The sequence below is a fragment of the Ursus maritimus genome, unplaced genomic scaffold (genome assembly GCF_017311325.1).
Source record: "Ursus maritimus isolate PB19 unplaced genomic scaffold, ASM1731132v1 scaffold_11, whole genome shotgun sequence".
Taxonomy (NCBI): domain Eukaryota; kingdom Metazoa; phylum Chordata; class Mammalia; order Carnivora; family Ursidae; genus Ursus; species Ursus maritimus.
The window spans coordinates 5,084,434-5,107,560 of NW_024423453.1; the positions used below are offsets into that span (position 1 = coordinate 5,084,434).

Genomic DNA, 23,127 nt, shown 5'->3' on the forward strand with positions numbered 1-23,127 from the left:
TTTTGGCAGGATTACCACAGAAGTAATGTTGTGTTCTTAGTGCGTCCTGTCCAAGACACATGATGTTGATTTGTTCCCATATTGATGATGTTAACTTTGATCACTTGATTAAAACGGTGTCTGCCAAGTTTCTCCACTGTTAAGTTACCACTTTTTCCCTTTGAAATTAATAAGTAATTTGTGGGGAGATTTTTTGATAGCATGTAAATGTCCTGTTCTTAATTAAACTGTCACTCAGTTTTAGCATTTATTAATGACTTTCTAATTCCAACATTCCTTCTATATTTATGAGTCAAGATTTCAGTGTAAAGGAGAGCTTTTTCTTCTCCCTCGTTGACTTCTTTGGGTTCATATTGACTCATGGATTCTTATTTTATTCACTCAGTAATAATCCATTACAATCATTAGTTATTTTGATAGCAGCTTGTCCTAGACATGGCCAGTGACAGCTCCTTCAAACTGTCTTTTGAACATGTTCCCATGAATCTTGAAGCACTTACTTTAAGCACATTGAGGCCTCCGGAAGGTATTCCTAGCTCATCTTACACTGCTACAGCCATGGACTGAGCCATTTCTCCAAGGCATCCCGTTTCCTTTAATGAAGAAGGGTATTTTAGAAACAAAGATCTGATTGTGGTATGTGGTTATTGCTACTAATGGGTCATTATTCTGAGGCCCTGTATTATTATTATTATTTAACATATATATTATTCAGATCCTCTCATGATCCTTATTTTGCGCATTCAAAAATGTACTATTTTGTATTATATATATATAATATATATATAATACAAAAATGTATTTTTGTATATTATTTGTCAGCCTAACTTTTGCCCTCTTTTTTGATTACTATTTTTTAAATTCCAGTATACTTAACTAAATTACTGTCATTTTTATTCTGCTTGTAATTAGGTGCAGTTTTTGAAAAATCTGTTTCCTTAGACTGAAAAAAAATTGGGAAATCAAAAAAATTAAGCATTTATGGCTTTTCTCCTATTGTCTTGTTTAATTACTTTTTTCTTGAATATATTACAGATTAAAAATTTCTGAGTTTTTTCTTTAAGGTTTTATTTAAACTCCAGTGTAATATTAGTTTCAGGTGCACAATATAGTGATTCAGCACTTCCATGCAACACCCAGGGCTATCACAACAACTGCCCTCCTAAATCCCTATCACCTATGTCACCCTTCCCCCCACCCACCTCCCCTCTGGTAACCATTAGTCTGTTCTCTATATAAAGAGTCTGTTTCTTGGTTTGCACCCCTCTCTCTTTTTTTCCCTTTGCTCATTTGTTTTGTTTCTTAAAGTCCACATGTGAGTGAAATCTTAGGGTATTTGTCTTTCTCTGACTTATTTCACTTAGCATAATACCCTCTAGTTCCATCCATGTCATTGCAAATGGCAAGATTTAATTCTTTTTTATGGCTGAGTAATATTCCATCGTGTGTGTGTGTGTGTGTGTGTGTGTGTGTGTGTGTGTGTGTGTATACTACCTCTTCTTTATCCATTCATCAGTCGATAGATACTTGGGCTGTTTCCATAATTTGGCTATTGTAGATAATGCTGCTATAAACATCGGGGTGCATGGGTCCCTTTGCATTAGTATTTCTGTATCCTTTGGGTAAATACCTAGTAGTGTAATTGCTGGATCATAGGGTAGTTCCAATTTTAACTTTTTGTTGAACCTCCATACTGTTTTCCAGAGTGGCTACACCAGAAAAATTTCTGAGTTCTTAGCTCAGTGGCATTTAGATTTTAATAATACCTGACATTTTTGAGCACTTAGTATGTGCCAGTTGCAACACTAAAGAGCTAATGGGTTTTTGTGTCAATTTTTCTAGGTTCAAATCCTGACCTTGACACTTACTAGCTTTGTGACAATTTTCTTAAACTCATTGAGTCTCAGTTTACTCATCTGTAAAATGGGAATAATAATAGTAATAATTACATATGGTTATTTTGAGGATTGAAAGTATTCTTTGTAAAGAGCTTAGAACGTGTCTGGCAAATCAAAAAGATTAACAGTCATTAACATTGAGATTATGTTCTTACTGCAGTTTATTCTTTTCAATAATCCTGTAAACCAGAGATAATTGGCTCCATTTTACAGAGTTGACTATGATGTGAACAAGCTAGCTAAGTACTATTTGTCTCTGGTCCCACAACTGCTAAGTAGCAGAGTAGAAGGTGAAACTGGTATCTCTCTTATCTGCACAAAGGTGTGAAAAGGAAGGAGTCCCTGTTTCCTATTGAGAACACAAAGCACTGGAGTATGAGGAAACTAAAGGGCATGTGGCAGTAATCACTACTGTATTACTTACATATTGTCTTCCTCCTGCCTTTTTTTATTACGCAACAAAATATTAAGACTGCACCATGGACATTTTTACTAGAATCCTGTGTTCTCAATTCATGGTTTGTTAAAAAAAAAAATGCATATATTTGTTGATTGCAAATTAAAGACATGTTCTGAATGGGAAAGAAAATGTAGCTTTTAAATGAATTTAATTTTATTTTTTAAAACCCTGCTCAGTTACAATAATTTTTTCATGTGTAAAGAGGTAAAAGAAAGTGGCTCAAATTGTTGTGGGGACTACATATAAGGATTTATATCAAGTAGAAATTTAGAGTGCTCTAGTTTTTAAACATTTCAGGGGTATTTATTCCCTATATTCGTGGGACTTTTGTGTGTTTAGTTTATATGGAATTGTTCTCCACTTTTGAAAAAATTTATTGAACAATAATGAAATATTAATGAGTAGGTGCAGAAATCATTCGTATTCCTCATTATAGTTATGGTGTAGATTTTGTACTAGGGATATCTTATATTTTGTTAAAAGCTACTAAAAGTTCGGAATTGTTGGAGAATAACCTTAAAGGAAGCTTGAACAAGTAGCAAGCTATCAGGTTCCCATATGATTGTATCTTAAATTCTTCTCTTTAAGTTTCTTCAGTCACAGGTATTCACTCCTTCAGTTGTTAGTGCGAGAGTGGACCTGCAGTTAGTTTTAGGTCCCGTACTGCAGACAGATACTGTCATACTTGTTGTAGTAAGGACTACTGACTTGAAAGTGGGAGTGAAAGGAAATAAGGAGTGAAATAAAAATTGAGAAGTGAAGTGATATGAAAGGGGGGAAAGAACACAAAGACTAATTCAGACTTCGGACTTTATCAGCCCTGTTCCTGGAAAACACGGTCGGCGAATGTTCTGCTACCTGCTAAACCAACTCTCAGGCACTTTTCCTCTGAGGGATTTTCATGTTAGGAAGAGGCGAGAGGACAACAGGTAGCTTTCTCACATGGCTCTGGGAATGTGACAGCCTGGTGCTGTGTTTTGTCGGTGCGAGTGGAATAAAACTTCTGATTTTTCATAACAAGTTTTAAGGTCATAGTCAGTTTTTGTTTGACTTTCACACAGGTTAATAGTAATTAATCAGCTCCAGGTACTACGTCAGAGATAATGATATGTTTCTGGTTTGCCTTGGGTATTTTAAAAGGTAATGTTGTATTTTGACACAGAACAAATTAAGTCGACTCCTGTAGATAGCAAGACAATGTTGGCCTACTTAGGTCTAACTTCCAAAGAGAATTTTTTTTAATCGATTATATAATACAGTATTATCAACTATAATACTATGCTATACATTAGATTTCTCAAACTTATTCATCTTACAACTAGAAGATTGTACTCTTTGACCAGTATCTCTCCCTTTTCCCTACCCCTCAAAAGAGAATCCTTTAAAGGGTTCAAATCTATCTTTCCCTTTAATTGATGTAGTATTTTATTATTTTAACAAGTAAATATCTTTCAGCTGAATTCAGTACGTATGTATTTTTTAAATTTTATAAATTGAACACATGTCCTGGGTCTCTGAAGGATATAAAAGGATATTCATGCCACAAAAAAAGTGTTTGAGGGTTTCCAGTGTTCATTTACATTAAAAAGAAAATGTGATACCTGTTACCTGACATTTAGCTTATAAACATGCTATGCATATGTATGTATGATTGCGGTAGCTGGAAACTCCCAACTTTCTGTATAGTGAGAGGGGGCAGAGTATTAGGGCTACAGTGGAAGGAGATTTGGTACCAGCATCTAGAGTTAGAACTCGAAAGGTACTTTCAAATAGAAATAGTATTCAAGTGGTAATTAGATGTCTAGGCTAGCCCCAAATCTATTAACTGAAATACTAAACATTTCAAAATGCTCTTTTTTTTTTTCTCCAGCCATGGCAAATGTATAGTATTTAATCAGTAATACAGATTATGTGTTTTATAAGTACCTGCAAACTGGACCTATCTAAGGTTTAAGAATGAGGACAAGTCCCTACGCTAGCTATTCATTTGAGTAAAGCCAGCTTGTTACGGAGAAAGCGGTATTTTGCTTGGTGTCGTGGTTCCAGAGATTAACACAGTAGCATAGCCTCCTCCATATACTCATAATATGATGGGGAAGCATATGTGATTACGGTGTATCTTGAAAAGTACATTAATTAAGGAGTGAGAAAATGTCCTGACATAGAAGAGGAAATGATTTTCCATGGGTATATCAGAAAGGGTTTATGGAGGATTTGAAATTTGAAGGATGAGTATGAATTTGCCATGTGGAGGAACAGAATCTCGGTTAGTGAACCAGTATCTACAGTGCAGAATTGGAAGACAGATGGTATGTTGGGTGCAGAATGAGATCAGTGTGATTGCATCATAAGGTAAAAGGGAAAACGGTGTAGGAATAGGAGAGAAGTAGAGGTGAAGAGGGCAAGTAGACGCCACATTTTGAAGTTCCTTATGATACCACAAGGCGCTTAGACTTTGTTTTGTAAGATGGTAGGGGAATAATGAAATCAAATATTAACTTGTAGAATGTATCTCTTAAAAAAATACTGCTTTGACTTGTGTTGGTAGTGATATCGTGGCCTAATTAGAATTAATAAGTTTTAGGAAAGCTTAAGGTGTTTAGTTCAGTGGTTCATCTGGATTTAAAACTTTCGTCATGGCTTGCTATTTTAACAAGTTGAAAATAGAGGTTTGCATTGGTTCTTCCTAAGGTGAATTTTAAAGGAAGCTAGCAGGTTTTAAATTATTTAATAAATAAAGCAGAATATTACTCTTTAAAAAATTTATTCATTTGAGAGAGAGGATGAGGGGGAGCAGCAGAGGGAGAGGGAGAGAGAGAGAATCTCCAGCAGACTCCCCACTGAGCATGGAGCCCGACACAGGGCTTGACCCCAGGATCCTGAGATCATGACCTGAGCTGAAATCAAGAGTCAAATGCTCAACCTACTGAGTTACCCAGGCAGCTGAAAACAATATATCTACAAAATTAATACTTTAAATCTTTAAAATAATTTGATATGTATAAGCAACCTTTTAAATTTGTTTCAAGAATAATTATTTCTTGATATTTACATTTAAAAGTTTTTCTTGATCAGAGAAAATGCTATGTATTTTTTAAATAATAGCTTTATTGAAATACTGTAAAATTTACTCATTTCAGTTGTACTATTTGGCAGTTTTTACCATAGTAACAAAGTTCTGCAACCATCGCTATGTAATACCAAAACATTTTGATCACCCCCAAGTAGAAACTTCATACCTTTTAGCAGTCACTTCCTGTTCTTACCCTCCTCCGTGGGTACATCCGCACAGCTCTAGGCAACCACTCATCTACTTTTCGCCTCTAGATTTTCTGAGCGTTTCATATAAAAGGATCATACAATAATGTGGATTTTTGTGACTGGCTTCTTTCTCTTAGCATAATGTGTTCAAGGTTCGTCCACGTTGTGGCATATATCAATACTTTGTTCCTTTTTATTGCTGAATAATACTCAGTTGTGTAGCTATATCACATTTTATTTATCCTAAGTTGACAGACATTTGGGTTGTTTCCAGTTTTTGGCCATATGAATAATGCTGCTATTAACGTTCACGTACAGTTCTTTGTGGAGGTTTGTGTTCTCATTTCTTTTGAGTGGAATTGCCAGGTCATTAGTTAACTCTGTGTTTAACCTTTTGAGAAACCACCGAACGTTTTCCAACATGACTGCACCCAATTACTGTCTCACGAAGTTTCCAGTTTCTCTGTATTCTTGGTATTATCTGTCTTTTCAATTATAACCACTCTGGTGGGTTGCCGTGGCATCTCACTGTGGCTCTGATTCCCATTGCCTTAGTGGCTGATGATGTTGAGCATCTGTCATGTATTTATTGGCTATTTGTTTATTTTCTTTGGAGAAGTGTCTGTTTAAGTCCTCTACCTATTTTTAATTTGGTTATTTATCTTTTTATGATTGAGTTGTAAGAATTCTTTTTACATTCTGGATACTGGACCCTTATCAGGTGTATGATTTGCCAATATATTTTCCCATTCTGTGGGTCGTCTCTTCTTTCTTGATGTTTGGAGCATAAAAGTTTTTCATTTTCATAAAATCCAACTTACTCTTTTCTTCTTGTTGCTTGTGCCTTTGGTGTCCAATTTAAGAATCCTTTGCCAGGGGCGCCTGGGTGGCACGGCGGTTAAGCGTCTGCCTTCGGCTCAGGGCGTGATCCTGGCGATCTGGGATCGAGCCCCACATCAGGCTCTTCTGCTATGAGCCTGCTTCTTCCTCTCCCACTCCCCCTGCTTGTGTTCCCTCTCTCGCTGGCTGTCTCTATCTCTGTCGAATAAATAAATAAAATCTTAAAAAAAAAAAAAAAAAAAAAGAATCCTTTGCCAGTCCACGGTCACGAAGATTTACTCCTATATTCTCAGATTTTTGGTGCTTACGTTTATGTCTGTGACCCACTTTGAGTTAATTTTGTTGTAGGGTGTAAAGAACGGGTCTAACTTTATTTTGCTTCATGTGGCTGTCTTGTTGAAAAGAATATTCTTTCCCCGTTCATGTTGTCTTAACGTATGGTTTCGAGGTGAAATTCCCGTAACGTGAGATGAGCCATTTTAAAGTGTGTAATTCAGTGTCATCTAACAGTACAACCACCACCTCCGTCCGGTTTTATCATTTTGGTTGTTGTGCAGGCACCACTTCTGTCTAGTTCTAACTTGGAGAAAGTACTGAACCAGGCAGAACTAAACATTTTCATCATCCCAAAAGGAAACTCTGTTTTCGTTAAGGAGTAACTTCCCATTTTCCCCTCCTCTCAGCCCTAGCAACCACCAGTCTACTTTCTATCTCTGTAGACTTAACTCATTCTGGATATTTCATACAAATAGAATCGTAATTGTGACCTTTTGTGTCTGGCCCCTTTCACTTAGCATATTTTCAAGGATCATTCACATTGTGACATGTATCAGTTCCCCATTCCTGTGTAAAGTTGAATAATACCCCATTGTAGAGATAGGCCACATTTTGTTTATCCATTCATCTGTTGATAAATATTTAAGTTTTAGTGTATTTTGGGGGAGACTTACTAAATAAAGATTTTATTTTATTTTTATTATTGAAGTATAGTTAATATACGATGCTATATTCATTTCAGGTGTGCAGCATAGTGACCTGACAATTCTATACATTACTCAGTGCTCAGCACAATAAGTGTGGTCACCATGGGTTGCCATATAGAGTTATTACAGTGTTATCAACTATATTCCCTATGCTGTACTTTATCTCCATGACTGATTTATCTGATAACTGGAAATTTGTACCTCTTATTCCCTTTCACCTGTTTTACCCGTCCCCCTACCCGCCTACCCTCTGGCAACCCCCAGTTTGTTCTCTATAGTTAAGAGTCTGGTTTTTTTGTTCATTTGTTTCATTGTTTTTCAGATTCTACATATGGTAGAATAAAGAAAATCATATGACTATATGAAATCATATGGTCTTTATCTTTCTCTGACTTATTTCGCCTAGCATAATACCCTCTAGCTCCATCTGTGTCGTAGCACATGGCAAGATGTCCTTCTTTATGGCTGAGTGGTATTCGTGTGTGTGTGTATGAGAGAGAGAGAGAGACATCTGTACCCATTCATCTATCAGTGGACATTTGGGTTGCTTCTGTACCTTGGCTATTATAAATCATGCTGCAGTGAACATAGAGGTGCATGTATCTTTTCAAATTAGGGTTTTGGTTTTTGGGGGGTAAATATCCAGTAGTGGAATTACTGGGTTGTATGGAATTTTTTTTTTTCTTTCACTTTTTGAGGAGCCTCCATACTGTTTTGCATAGTGGCTACACCAATTTACATTCCCACCAACAGTGCATGAGGGTTCTCTCCTTTACGTCCTGACCAACACCTGTTACTTCTTGTCTTTTTGATACTAGCTAGCCATTCTGACTGAGGCAAAGAAATGCTGAATAGCAGGCTAGGTAGCAGCCCAAGCTGGAGACTCCTAAGAAGGTTTCATTATAAAAGTCTTATAAAAGTCATTAAAATTCTGTTATCTTAAATATCCTAATACTGATAAAATGTATTTTATAGCTCGAGATTTGGTAAATGCAGTCTTGGTGTTATTCTAGTAATAATTCTGTCAATCTAACATTTATATTTATGTGTTCAACTCCTTTTAAAAGTTTGATACCTGTTTTCTAAGACACCTTCACTTGCGTTTGATTAAATTTTGTTCCACTTGTCAGCTCTGTATTCTCCTCACTCTTGTTAACGGAAATTTATATATGGTCTTTAAACGTCGTTAAACATCAGTTACTTTTAGTTTTACTAGAGTCAGGAAACTTTTAGTTCAGCAAAACCTCTTTTTCAAAATTGCCAGAGGCTACTCTACAATACATTGTCATTTTAAACTTAGTGGGTATTTTGGTTTTTCCTTTTAGGTGTTGACAGCTCATCCACCACGAGCAGTGCTTCTCCAATGCCCAACAGTTACGATGCCTTGGAAGGAGGCAGCTACCCAGGTAATTCGCCTTGTGCTTACTTGATGCTTACTTGAAAAATTACTGACCATCAGTTTTTTCCAAACATCAACGTATATTATACATAATTAGCAGGCTGTATTTTTAACAGAAAAAGGGGACATTTTCTGGTATTTCTCAGCCTTAATTCAATACTTTTAATTGTCATATAACAACTACAGATGTTTCTGGGAGGCCTAAGGAAATTTGTTATTTTATTTCCGTTATCATGCTCTTTATCTTTTTCCTCTTTCTAAAACATTTTTAATACTAAATAATCTTATGCTGATAACTTCTTAAGTAAATTTTATATTTCTGTTCTCATGCTTAGGTTCTTGAATTCCTTCCAACTAGCCTCTGAATATAAATAGTCTTTGACTCTTTACTCCCCTATGGCTCCTGGCTGCCTCACCAGGTAACTAGATTAACCAACTTGGGGGTAGATCTTGGAGGCATTACTTTTAACCTTATCTGGAAATAACTTTGATCATTATGTAGAAATAGGAGTGGTGGATAGTATTTTTTTAAAATGCAAACTGAAGTTTTAGAATTAGTAGTCATTTCATTGTAATATCTTAAACTGTGATCTTCCTTTTTTGTCTGTCTCTTATCACAGATAACCTGACAACCATATCTGACTGCTCTTTTTTCTCAGTTTTTCTAATGATTTGAAACTTCAGAACTAGCAGAACAAGTAATTTTGCCCTTCTCTTTATTTCTTACCAGTTTGGTAATAATCCAGGATGGAGCTTAGTTGAAGTTGGCGTATGCTGGATTTAACATACTATCTTGCTATCACTATCCTATGAATCGGTAGAAAACTTTCATCTTCTCAACTTAGTATAAAGTTCCCTTTTAATATTTCAAGAATACTTCAATAAGCTACTCAGTCTTTTGTGGTTAAGGATTTTTTTCCCCTAGGGATGTATGTTTGTGTAAGAAATTGTGGACCATTCCAAAGCAATCGTTATTATCAAAATATGGTAGAAGGGTTAATTCACTAAAAGGTGAATACTACATGTAGAATCACTATATTGTACACCTGAAACTAATATAACACGTATGTTAACTGTACTGGAATTTTAAAAAAATTTTAAAAAGATGAATTTACTGTACCTATATAGTATTTCATGAACTTCAAATTAACCTAAAAACAAACAAGCAAACAAACAAACAAATCAACCTGAAGTGAAATGCTGAATGTGGTAGTTAAAAAATCATGGCTTTGGAGTTCAACCTTTGTCCATATTCATTTCATCAGCAAATCATAATCTTACTAGGAACTGTGCTGACCTAAGTGAGTGACCTTGGACAAGTTTTCTACTATTTATACTGCACCAGAATTAAAGATGTGAACATCGGTAGCAGTAGGATTAAGTGAATTGAAAGTACTGTGTGTCAGGTGCTAGGGTAGGACTTAGGACTATAGAAATCTATGTCCAGTATGTCATAAGGAAGGGGAGAAGTTTTAGACCTTTCCTAAGGAAGGGGAGAAGAAGTTTTAGACCTCCACATTTATGACTCCAGGTTTTTACATCTTATGCTGATGACTGTTACCATGTTAAGAGACCTTTCTACTCACATTCCCATCACTGTGAGGAACGGTAAGCAGGATATGACACTACGTTGAACCTCTTGTCCTATTAAGAAATCTGAGAGGTTACCAGAAAGTGAGTAAGTCAGCCCCTGCCTAATAAACACAAGATGATAGAAGAATGTCTGGGAACATATCTTCAAAATGAGAGCCAATAGATACTGTCAGTAGAAAGATAGGATTCTTAAAGAATCTTTTAAAAATTTTATTAAGTCACATGCCTTTAAGAGCATATTTTTTGCAGAGTCTGGTTGCTGGTGAAGAATGTCATTTTTATATGAAAAATAGATTGAAATTCATATATTATGTAGTTTGACTTTAAAATAAGACTAACAGTATAGCAACATGTTAACAGTGGTATGTGTAATAGAGTAATTTTTAGGGTTTCTTTTGATTTCTGTGCTTGATGATTAAACTTTCTACAGTTTTTTCTCAGTTTTAATCAGTTTTTTTTTAAGATTTTATTTATTTATTTGAGAGAGAGAGAGAGCACACAAGCAGTTAGAGCAGCAGGCAGAGGGAGAAGGAGAAGCAGGCTCCCCTCTGAGCAAGGAGCCCAATATGGGGCTCGATCCCAGGACCCTGGGATCATGACTTGAGCTGAAGGCAAATGCTTAACCGACTGAGCCACCCAGGTGCCCCTAGTTTTTTGTTTTAAATTTAAATAAAGAAAGAACATTTATTAAATTTTATTTGGCATCTATTACATACCAGATATTGTTTTAGAAGCTGGACACAATCCTGTACACTGTCTTTCATACTCTCACAGTTTTGCCTCTGCAATAATACGGACTTCCAGCTGAGTGAAGGGGGCAAAGGGTTCATGATTCTATTCCCTGTACTTCTGTGGATATTTGCAATTTCTCATAATAAAAAGTTTAAAAAAGGAAAATGGCAAAGATTATGGCTTGCCCAGGAGCCAACTCTTTATAGAGTCCTGATTTCCAGTGTTAACAGCATGTTTTTTCCTTTGTTAGATATGCTTTCCTCATCAGCAAGCAGTCCTGCTCCTGATCCTGCTCCTGAACCCGACCCCGCTCCAGCTCCTTCTGCTCCTCAGCCTTCAAAAATGGCTAAGCCGTTTGGGTATGGTTATCCAACTCTTCAGCCTGGTTACCAGAATGCTACAGCACCACTTAACTCTGGAGTACCGCCCAGTAGCCCAGGGTATTCTGGATTCCAGCCATATGCTCAAGTATGTATAAAGACATTGCAGGTCTAAAATTGTGAAACTATTATCAATTCTCACAAATCCCTGGTGATTGAAATGGATCGTGGTTGCAAATACAGATAAGCAGAGATCAAGCATACATAGATTTTGGTTCCAGTTTTTGTGTGTGTATGTGTGTGTATACATAGATATAAAAGGAAATAGAAATATCAAATCTTTAAGGAAGTTAAATCTGGATAAAGATATCAGCTGTGATTTTTCTGTCCTTTGTTGTATTTTTATTTTTTAGAGTCTTGTGGGTATTAATTTTATACTCAGGAAAGCAAATGTTACTTTTTTTTTTAAGATTTTATTTATTTATTTGACAGAGAGACAGCCAGCGAGAGAGGGAACACAGGCAGGGGGAGAGGGAGAGGAAGAAGCAGGCTCCCAGCAGAGGAGCCTGATGTGGGGCTCGATCCCGGAACACCGGGATCACGCCCTGATCCCAAGGCAGACGCTTAAGGACTATACCACCCAGGCGCCCCCAAATGTTACGTTTTTTAAAAGTCTGTATTACTAAGCTTTTTCCTCAAAAAAAAAAAAAAAGACATGTTATAAATGTGGTTTGGAATTTTGGTTCCAACTCTTAGATCAAAGAAGTCTTCATGATAGGACAGCTAACTGAAAGTGGTTACGGCCGCCACACACATAAATGCTGATCAGTAGTTACATTTCTTATTAACTACTGCTGTGACCCATTCTGATATGCCCTGTTCTGGAGTCACCTTTTAAGTGCCATATCAATTTAATAATACAGAATAGTAAGTATCTTAGGTTTATATTTATTAAGAATGTAAAATAAGGAAACAATTGAAATGGTAAAACATTCTACTTATAATGAAAAACTGCTCTTAGACTAACCTTATAGAAATTTCATCTTATGATACACTAAGAATGAAGATTGGAGGGACATAGGAAAATCATGTTTCTGGAATTTAATCTTAGTATGAAGGCACAAAAGGAAGAAGGAAACTGGGAAAGGCACTGGAGAAATACGGTTGCTTAGAATAGATTTTTCTGCCTTCCATTTTGTTAGTTTCTCTATGACTTTATTCATCCAGATGAAACAGTTTTTAAGTCATTATTTTCTGACTCTTGTGCTTTAGGGAAATTACTTTTGGGGGTCATAATATATAATGTATTTCTGCATTTTAATGAGAAGAAAACCAAGGTCAAAGAAAGGATCTGGTTCTTGGAGGAAGTTTCAGGCAAGGAAAAGAAATTGTAGTGGTAATGCACAAGGACAGAGGAAAAGGTTCTGGGACCAGATCTGGCCTGCTGCCCATTTCTGCAAATAAACTTCTACTGGAATAGAGCCTCACGCATGCTTTTATATATTATCAACGACAACTTTTGCCCCGCGGTGGTAGAGTTGAGGAGCTGCAAAAGAGACGTGTGGCTCTTAAAGCTTTAAAATATTTACTGCCTGGCCCTCTACAGAGAAAGTTTGCTGACCTTTGAAATAGTAGAATGGAAAGTATTGTTGTTCTTTTTTTTTTTTTTTAAAGATGTTATTTATATTATTTGAGAGAGAGAGGGAAAGTACAGAGGGAGAGTGGGAAGCAGACTCCCTGCTCGTCAGAGAGCCCCATGTGGGGCTGGATCCCAGGACCCTGAGATCGTGACCCAAACCAAAGGCAGCTGCTTAACTGACTGAGTCACCCAGGTGCCCAAAAGTATTGTTCTTTTTCCATTTTATTTGGAAGGTTATTTTGGAAAAGTTAGGAGATTGTCCTTGAAATAAAAGTAAAATCTAATATCTATTAGATTTTAAAAATAACTTCATTCTATTCTTCTGTAATCTCAATCCTTTTTATACCCTAGCTCTGGTGCAAGGATCACAGGAGTTTGAACGAAGGACACAGAGGCAGACTAAAAAGTAACTGATTATTAACCACAAGAGAAATGAGCATCATATAGCAAAAGCTTTAGACTGTATACTGTTAGGGATCATTCACTTCCACTTTTCCTTTTTTTATAACTTTTTATTGAAATATAATCTGTATTATATTTATGTACAGTTATATAAGTCAACATCATACCGTTTGATACCTTTCTACAAATTGAACACATATAACCAACAGCCAGAGCCCTTTCTCATGCCTTTTCTAGTCACAAACCCCCAAACAAGAGTTGGCAACTGTCTTGACTTCAAATACCACACATTAATTTTGCCTGTTTTTAATAATAGCTGTGTATTTCTTGCCTAGGCTCTTTGGCTCGACATTATGCTTACTGTGTGCTTATAGTTCATTCATTTTCATGGTTGCATGTACTCCGTTATGTGAATATACAGTTTATTTATTTGTTCTACTGTTGACAGGCCTCTGGGTAAGTTTGCGGCATGGGGCTGTTATGAATAGTGCAGCTGTGAATATTTCTGTTCCTGTCTTTTCAATGAATGTATGTATTAAGGAGTGGAATTGCTGGGTCATGGAATATCCTTACTTCAGCAGCTAATGCCAAACAGTTTTCCAAAGCAGGTGTCCTAACTTATACCTCCATTGGCAGTGTATGCAAGTGCCAGTTACTGCACATCCTTGTCAACGCTTGGAGTTTGGCTTCTTTATAATAGTGCCTTCCTTTCATGATGTAAGTGAAGAATTTGAGACTCAGTTAAGTGAAGTCGTCTGTCCAAGACCAGGCTTAGTTCGAGAATACAAGTCTTTACAGTTCAGAATTAAGCACTTCTTTGCCTTTCTTTAAGTGACTTGTGCAGAAGAAAACCAAAGTCATACTTGATATATGTATCTAAGGAAGATTACAAAGCAGCAATTTGTTTTTGTTTAATCTGAATTTAAAATAGTTTTTTGGGTATTAGTTTTGGGTCAGTGAAGAATAATTATTTAAACACACAGCTAGGATGTACATTTAAATTCTTACCTATCTACTAAAAAAAGATTATAGATTTTAATCTAATATTAGCAAGCTGATTTTAAAAGAAGCCATTTAGAGGTGACTTTTTATATGCCTTTCTGGTCCCACAATTATGGCCAGAGGGATATCAGGGTCACCAAGAATAATTTGGAGGTTGCCAAGGACTTGTTTTAAAGTGTTTTCAAATCTGACCGAGAACTCTGAAATTGCAGGGGAGGGGGAATTAAAAAAATAAAAGAAGCCATTTATTTTTGAAGTCCTAGTTAGGATAAGAATAGCTTACTTTAGCTTTAAGCAACCTTTTATAATGAAATTGAAATGCCTTTAAATGTTGTACTTAGTATAACCCAGTGAGAGGGTTCTGAACTCTTAAGGGCTTTCTTTGTTTTTATTCATTTGAAATGACCTTTATTAAGAAGTAGAGAACCCCAATAATTGGCTTTTGAGGAAGAAAAATTAAAATTTGTTTTTCAACCCTGAAAAACGGGAGAAAGTTGATGTTTAAAGAAATGAAAATTAGGGGCGACTGGGCGTCTACCTCTTGGTTTCGCTTCAGGTCGTGATCTCAGGCTTGCCTGTGGCAGGCTCCGCGCTCAGCAGGGGGTCTGCTTCTCCTCTCCCTCTCAAATAAATAAGCAAGTCTTTAAAAAATGAAAATTAAATGAAAATTTAAAAAAAAATGAAAATTAAAATTAGAAAAATATTTTAGTGAATATATGAAAAGCCAGATGTAATGCTTTATAGTGCTTTTTTTTTGAGTCAAAAGTCTTTTTATTTTTTATTCTTATATTTTTTAAGTTTCTATTTTAATCACCCAGTGCTCTTCACAACAAGTAAATTCCTTAATCCCCATCATGTATATCACCCATCCCCCCACCCATCTCCCTTCTGGTAACCATCAGTTTGTTCTCTATGGTTATGAGTCTGTTTCTTGATTTGTCTCTCTCTTTTTTCTCCCCTTTGTTCATTTGCTTTGTTTCTTAAATTCCACATATAAGTGGAATCATGTGGCATTTGCCTTTCTCTGGCATATTTCATTTGGCATCGATGAACACTTGGACTGCTTCCGTATCTTGCCTATTGTAAATAATATATATATAGTGCTTTTTTTTTTTTAACAACAACAAAAGACGTGATCAATTGTAGAAAATTGCAGATAAGCAAAAAGAGGAAAATAAATACTAAGCAATAGTCCCACCATCAAAATGTAAACAGCAACACTTGGAGTCTGTTCTTCCAAGGTTCTTGCTGTATATTTTTGGGGAAAAGCCAGTAAAGAAACTAGTCATCCTAATGGCTTAAACAAACAAAAGAAGTTGATGAGTAGGGATATTGTTTTAGAAACTTTTATTCCTTTAATGGCATAAGACAAAACCTTTTTAGATATCTTTCATCTGATAGGACCATGTTTTATAATCAACCAGTCTATTGTTGTTGGGCATAATTGTCAAAATCAACATTTATACACACACACATGTACAGACTTTAATGCATTTATCTGATTATTTCCTTACATGAAATTTCTTCAGGTGGAATTACTGAATCAAAGCACCTAATTTTACAAGACTTGAGAATTTCTATTTATTCATTCAGTAAAAACTTACTGAGTTCCTAGTATGTGACAGCACTACTCTAGGCACTGAGGGATAAAAGAGGAGCCTAAGTGAACAAAATCGTCACTCTCAGAAATTTGTTGGGAGGGCAGGTTCGATGGGACAAAATAAGTAAATCAATAAATTAATGAGATAATTTCAAATAGTTACAAGTGCTGTGAAGTAAGACAAGTTGAAGAAATTGCTGGGGTTGGTATATAGAGTACATAGTCAGGAAATCCTTCACCTTAGAAATTATGTCTGAGTTACTATTTGAATAACAAGAAAAACCAGGCATGGAAGACTCTGGGGGTAGAGATTTCAGGCTGAGGAAGCATACATGCAAAGACTTAAAACAGGAGCAACTTTGACATGTTGCAAGAATAAAGTCTCAGTGTGGCTGGAACTCAGCAGTGGAAAGAGTAATAGGAATGAGATCAGAGGTGGGCAAGGACCATAGTCAGAAGCTTAAGATTTTATCCCAAGTGCAAAGGGGAGACGTTGGAGGTTTTATGTAATGGAGTGATAGATGTGACTTCCATTATTTAGAGAATCATTTTGGCTGCGGTGTGAAGAACAGATTAGGGATGGAAGTATGTGAAAAGACAAAAATGGAAACAGGGAGACAAATGGAAGCTTTGCCATTATCCCGGAAATGGATGATTGTGCTTTGTTCTAAAGTGGTATCGGTGAAGGTAATGAAAAGTGGATGGATAAGGTCTATCCTTTGACATATGGATGGATTTGTTACGGTAGTTGAAAGAAAGGAAGGCCTAAAGGATAACTGTTAGGTTTTTGGCAGAGCGACCGGGTAGAGGGTAGTGCATTTACTGTGAAGGTGAAGAGACGAATGGGTCTAGGAGAGGCAGTCAAGTTGGCCATGTCAGGTTAAAATGCCTAGTAGACATTTACATGGAGTGATCCAGCAGGCAGTAAAAGTGTATAGGAATGCCCATTCGTCTATATTACCAAGTCCACCAAGAATTATTTTTATAATTATTAGTCATTTATGTTTCTTTACTGAAATCCCAGTTCATATTCTTTCATCATTATTCAGGTCCTCCGGTTTGTAAAAGCCATCTATAATAAGTATATTAACCTTTTGCCTAATATATATTGCAATTTTTTCCTCCATCTTGACATTTGTTTTTAAATTTTAATGGTATTTTTTTTGACATTGAAGGAATATCTATTTTTTATATAGTCATATTATGATTTATTTTTTTTATTTTACTTTTAAATATTTTATTTATTTGACAGAGTGAGAGAGAAAGAGAGCACACGAGCAGAGGGAGAGGCACGCAGAGGGAGAGGGAGAAGCAGGCTCCCTGCTGAGCAGAGAGCCCAACAAGGGGCTCGATCCCAGATCCTAGGATCATAATCTGAGCTAAGGGCAGCCACTTAACCGACCGAGCCACCCAGGCGCCCCCATATGATGATTTCATTTGTTTTTACCTTTGTTTGTATCCTTTAAAAGATCCTTTCAACCTTAGAATAGGAAATACTCCAGCTATCCATTCTTTTAGTTCTTAGGTAATTTCAGTTTTGCCTTTTTAATCTATTTAAGGTTTTATTTTGGCTCATAATATAAATAATAAACTCATTTCCCCCCCAAGAATAGCTCTTGAGTTCACTATCATTTATTAAATAATCTGTCTTTTTTCACTGGCCAAAAATTGGGTAGTTTCAGCATCAAAATGAACAACTATAATTCATTAAGTCACTTTGAGTTCATAGAAGGCTGTGAATTCATAACAGTACTAAAAATACAACAAACGTAACAAAAAATAAGCAAAGCAAAAGTCGTTGAACATAATAGTACATTTTTATGGCATCAATTCATTATTCTGAAAATTGACCATTGAAAAAACTTGGAAACAAAAGCATTTATCCTGCCTTTCCAGTATGAACTGTAGTCACAGAAACCAAATTCTTGATGCTGAGAAGCATTATTGCTGAAATTTTGTTGTCAGGTTTAACTGTGCTGAGATTTAAACGTATTCATTATTTTTCTTTGAGTTTTTTTCAAGAATGCTTTAAATTGAACTACCCTATTAAAATCATTCTATTTCCAAGCCATAAATTTTTACAAGGTAAACTTTTTTATCTTCTTACTTATTCTGTATGTTAAAATCTTATATATAATATAGTATATTGTATTCATGCTTGTTACATTGTTCTTTTGTTTGTTTTGTTTGCTTTTTCAGCAGTACCCTGGTATGAACCAGCTGTCCTCCAGTCTGGGAGGACTGAGTCTTCAGAGTTCTCCACAACCAGAAAGTCTGAGACCTGTAGACCTTACCCAGGAGAGGAATATTTTACCTACGACTCCTGTTTGGGCTCCTGTACCTAACCTGAATGTCGACCTCAAAAAATTAAACTGTAGCCCAGAGTAAGTATTCATTTTATGATCTTTAGTCAGTAATATACTTTGTCCGAAATGTTTGACTTCCAAAACTAGTAAAAGTGATATGATACTAATTCCTTGATTGGAAGTTTTGTTAATGGGGACTTTTCCATTTTACTTCACACAGAAGTTCTAGCTGTAAAATTCATTTTAGGTCCTGTTCCTGCCTCCATCTCTGTCTCCATCAATCCTATTCCCTATTACCTAATGCAGGAGAATTTTTTTTTTTTTTAGTTGAGTGAAGGATTTCAGGAACCCAGATCTAACTATATTTGTCTTAATTTTCTTTTTCCTTACTTTTCACCAGTAATAATTTCTGATGCCTTTCAAATAAGGTGAAATCTTTAAAAATGTATGCCTTCAGTCTTTGCTTGCAAAGGACACTGACTGCACTTACATAATCCCAAGAACAGGTTTATATGGCTTGTCTCTGAGTTTTCTTTTCCCATGCAGCATAGAATGCGAAGACCATTACCCCCAGGCTTATTTATCCAGCCCAAATTTAAATTTGGATTTCCTTTATTGAATATTTCCTCCCCTCATGGAGAAGTGTAGCTGACAGTTTGCATCTGGTGGCCACCAAACCCTGGCGTTTCCTCTGGGTGGATGAGCTAACAATGTCACGCGCCTCGCGGGACCTTCAGAACCAAGAGTTCTCCTTTGTTGTTTGCTTTCAGTACTTCTTTCCCCTAAAAGTAGGGTATTTTTCTGCACCCAGATGCGTCTTAGGAAACATCTTTCTGTCCCTCATAAAGTAAACTCTGATTCACAGAACATGTGTCTGCTTCCTTGCATCTAGAATTAGTGTTCCTCTTTACAGCCAGTATTTTCCTTTATTAAGGCAATAGTTTTCTGGCTTGTTAAAAAACTGTAAGCTTCTCTTTTTTTAATCAAAATCTTATGGAGATTTCCAGTACAGAAAACAGAAAATGGAGTTGCTCCAAGGACTCCCCCTTTTCTGCCATATACTACCACCAACCCCCAATCAGTGCCTAAGGCAGTATCAAGATCATTGCCATGAAAACATACAGTCATTGATCCTAACAGGAGAACAGCTGCCCATTTCTGTGAATGTAAGTTCAGGTCTATGAGTGTGTGGATTTTGGCCTTCTATTTTGAAAGATTAGGCATTCCGGAATCTAAGTAGGTGAATTTAGTGTGTGTGTGTGTGTGTGTGTGTGTGTGTGTGTGTGTGTATGAAGAGATCCCATAGGTAGTGGATGGTGTATGTTTCTACTCAGTTATGTCTTTTCTGTGAAAATCTCTCTCTTACCAAAATAACAATGCAGAGTATTTAGGAGTGTAGACTTTACAGTTGGCTAGGCTCAGGTTCTTACCATGGTTCCACTGATAAGTAGCTATAAGGCTCTGCAAACTTCTGAACAAATTTTCAATACTGTCAATTTTAAAACAGGAATAATAATTGTGCCTACATAAAAAGATACATCATTTATTCAATAAATATTTACTGAATGCCTTCTAAGTTAAGGGCCTGGCACTGTTTCTAGATGCTGGGAATGAAGCAGTAAACAAATAGAGTTCCCACTCTCTTGCAACCTTTATCCTGTTAGGGAGGGCATACTATGAACAGTCAACAAGTCATAAGTTAGTTAACCATGTAAGTCAGGGACCATCTGTATAATGTAATGTCAGAATATTACTATGAAGTAGGGAGTAGTGAGGGTGGAGGTTGGCTGTTCTAAGGAGTCAGCACAGGTTTTCCCAAGGAGTTAACATTTGAGTGGAGATCTGAATGAAGTGTGAGAGCAAACCACGTGACTCTGGGAAGCAAGTGTGCCAGGCTACACGAACAGCAAATGCAGAAGTCCTGAAGCAGGGATCATCTTAGTGTTCAAGGAACAACACCAGCCTGGAGTCAAAATAAATCTCAATGTCTCTACATACTATGAGCCGCTCTTCTTAAAATCCTTTCCTGGTTTCCAGTACTGCTGCTGCTTACCTCCTTGATTGCTCCTTTATTGATTTTATGTCTACTGATCTTAACTTACAACTTAGTAAGTTACATGAGTACTTAGTAAGTTATAAACACTTTCTCTAGGAGAGGAATAGTGCTAGGGTGACACAGGACAAAGTGATCACTGATCTCAAGTGGAAAAGACAGGATATACAACCAACTAAAGCAAAGCCGACTGATACCATAGAAGCATAAACTGATCTCAGGGCACAGGGGAAGACAGCATTGCTTCTGACTTGTGATCAGAGGGAAGGGTGATTTTGGAAGAAGCAATACTTTGCTTCTCATCAAAGGAGTTTCAGCAGGTGAAAAATGGGCAGTAAAGCAGAAACAGCATTATTAAAGATACAGAGGTATTCCTGTGCACTTGGTGTTCCTCTTCACTCCCTTCTAGTCATGTTCTACATGCTAGTGATAATGTTTTTGCCCAAATGTGTTGTACTTTTCCACCATGAAAATGTTGAGTGCTTTATTTAGGTTTGTTGACCTATATTGCATATATGCCTGCTTAGCGTAATGTGAATCTTCCTAGTTATGGTTATATAACGTACCCAGATGATTTTCATTTATGCCCTTAAATTCTCTCGATTATCTACAACTATCGATAGTATATATATATATATATATATATATTTGATAGCTAATATAGTCCGTGTGGTCTCTGTTTCTTGCAGTTCATTTCGGTGTACTTTGACAAATATTCCGCAGACACAGGCTTTGCTGAATAAAGCTAAGCTTCCTTTAGGATTGTTGTTACATCCCTTCAGAGACTTGACGGTAAAGTAACATATTTTAAAATACCTGTGGGTGCTGACGTGTGTTTATGTGCAGCGTATTTTGAGTGTGTATTTTCTTGGAAAATTTCTCATCTTTTAAGTTCGAAATAATCATTTTTGTCAAATTCAACTCAGCAAACATTTTCTAGCTACCTGCTTTGTGACAGGCCCTAACTAAGCACTGGTAAATCCAGAGGTGCTAAGTCATTGACCTTGCCCCTAAGAAATTTATATCTAACAGGGGACAAAGATATAACAACAGATAACCATGGTGCAGGATAACTAATACATGTACCTAACCAAATTCTACGAGGTACCTGGGCCAGGAGTATGATATGGGAAGTGATTCTGGGTGCAGTAGCAGAGGTTTGCTGTGAGTGATGAGGACTGAGCTGGGCTTTGAAAGATTAATAGGTTTGGAAGTTGGAAAGGCCATAACAGATTAACTTTGGGAGTCTATTAAAACATAAAGGGAGCACCAGCAGTGGTGTCCTTGGGGGTGGGAGGAGCTGTATGCTGGCTCCTAACTGTATGAAGCAAATAACTTCTGTAGTAATCAGTCCAGGTGCTTCAGGTCTGTTGAATGAAAACATTACTTAAGCTTCCACAGTCTGTTGGTTTAATACTAAGCTTTCTGGATTTTTACATATAGTTCTGGTATTTTATGCAAATATGTTATCTTTAAAATTTCTAAACTTCAGAAATTAAGTTTCTCCGGATACATTTTATTTGTACTCTGTAAGGTGCATTTCTCCCTCACATTTTTTTTTTTACTACTGTGGTTTTCTACTCCTCTTATTGCTACTGAGTTTCTTTTGCTCTCATTCATCAAAAAAAATGTGTATAAACTTACCCATTATGCTAGATGCTGAGGATACAAACGTTAATAAGCTTCCTCGTGGAGCTAACTTTCATACTAGCTAGGATACATAGAAGGAGCAGAGTGGATAGAAAATAAAATAATTATAAATGTGCAATAAATACCTTGAATTTATTCACTCAGTAAATACTGTTTGCTCACCTGTAATACTATTTCAGCCATTATCTCTAAACCAAGATAATTTCCCATACACATAGGTGAGAATTTTTGTCTAAACACAGATGCCATATATGATACCTTCTGGAAGTATATACACAAATTAGCAGCAGTGACTTCCTCTGTGCTTTGGATTCTGGGCAATTCTTTATTTTCTTATTTTCAGTTAATTGTATTTCCTGATTTTTTCATAAGTGTTATGTCATTTCTTATGTAATAAAAACTATATATGCAAAAGAAATTAAATACAAACATATAAATATTTATGTAGAAATAGAAAAAAGAATGCCAGAAGGAAATATACTAAAATGTTATCAGGGATTAATTCAGGGAGATAGAATAAAATGTGATTTCTTAGTGTTTTTCATATTTTCTGAATTTCTTAAATTGAATATAAAGTTCCTTTCCCAAACCTTCTCTTTCCTTTTCCTTTTTCTGAAGCAGTCCAAAACAGATTTATAGGTTTGCTTTTATATAGCATAATTTGTAATCTTTGCCCCCTCAACACTTTTGAAAAGATCACTAAAATTACCAGCATTTCAGTGGTCTCTTTTTTGTTAAGTTTAGCACCGTAATATTCTCACCCTCTTAAAAAATAACTCGTTCAGAATTAGGTAGGACTTCTGCCTTTCGTCATCTAAAACTCTCACACGCACACATTTTTTTTCGTGTATTTCTTTTAAGAGGCACATTGTGCTTGGTTCCTGTGGCCTCGCTTCCGTCAGGACGGTGGTGGCTGGCAGTGCGCGGTGCTGTCAGGCAGCAAACACAGGGACAGTTCTCTGTGGTATGTGTTTCTTTCTCACTGGGGT

At 36.3% G+C, this 23,127-nt stretch overlaps 1 protein-coding gene across 5 annotated transcripts in view; it reads left to right on the forward strand.

Moving 5' to 3' along the window:
- The window catches only part of SEC24B (SEC24 homolog B, COPII coat complex component), an 84,735-nt gene that overhangs the window by 39,769 nt on the left and 21,839 nt on the right, over window positions 1–23,127 (forward strand). For 3 of the 5 annotated variants that reach the window (XR_005833858.1, XM_040626222.1, XM_040626224.1), the window contains 4 exons: window positions 8,768–8,848; window positions 11,417–11,634; window positions 18,329–18,513; window positions 21,178–21,280. Coding sequence is in view for 4 of the 5 variants with exons in the window: in XM_040626222.1 (XP_040482156.1) it covers window positions 8,768–8,848; window positions 11,417–11,634; window positions 18,329–18,513; window positions 21,178–21,280 (587 nt within the window). In the remaining variant the exon portion in view is untranslated. The remainder of the gene's footprint in view (window positions 1–8,767; window positions 8,849–11,416; window positions 11,635–18,328; window positions 18,514–21,177; window positions 21,281–23,127) is intronic. The other 2 variants (XM_040626223.1, XM_040626225.1) reach the window with 1 other exon arrangement.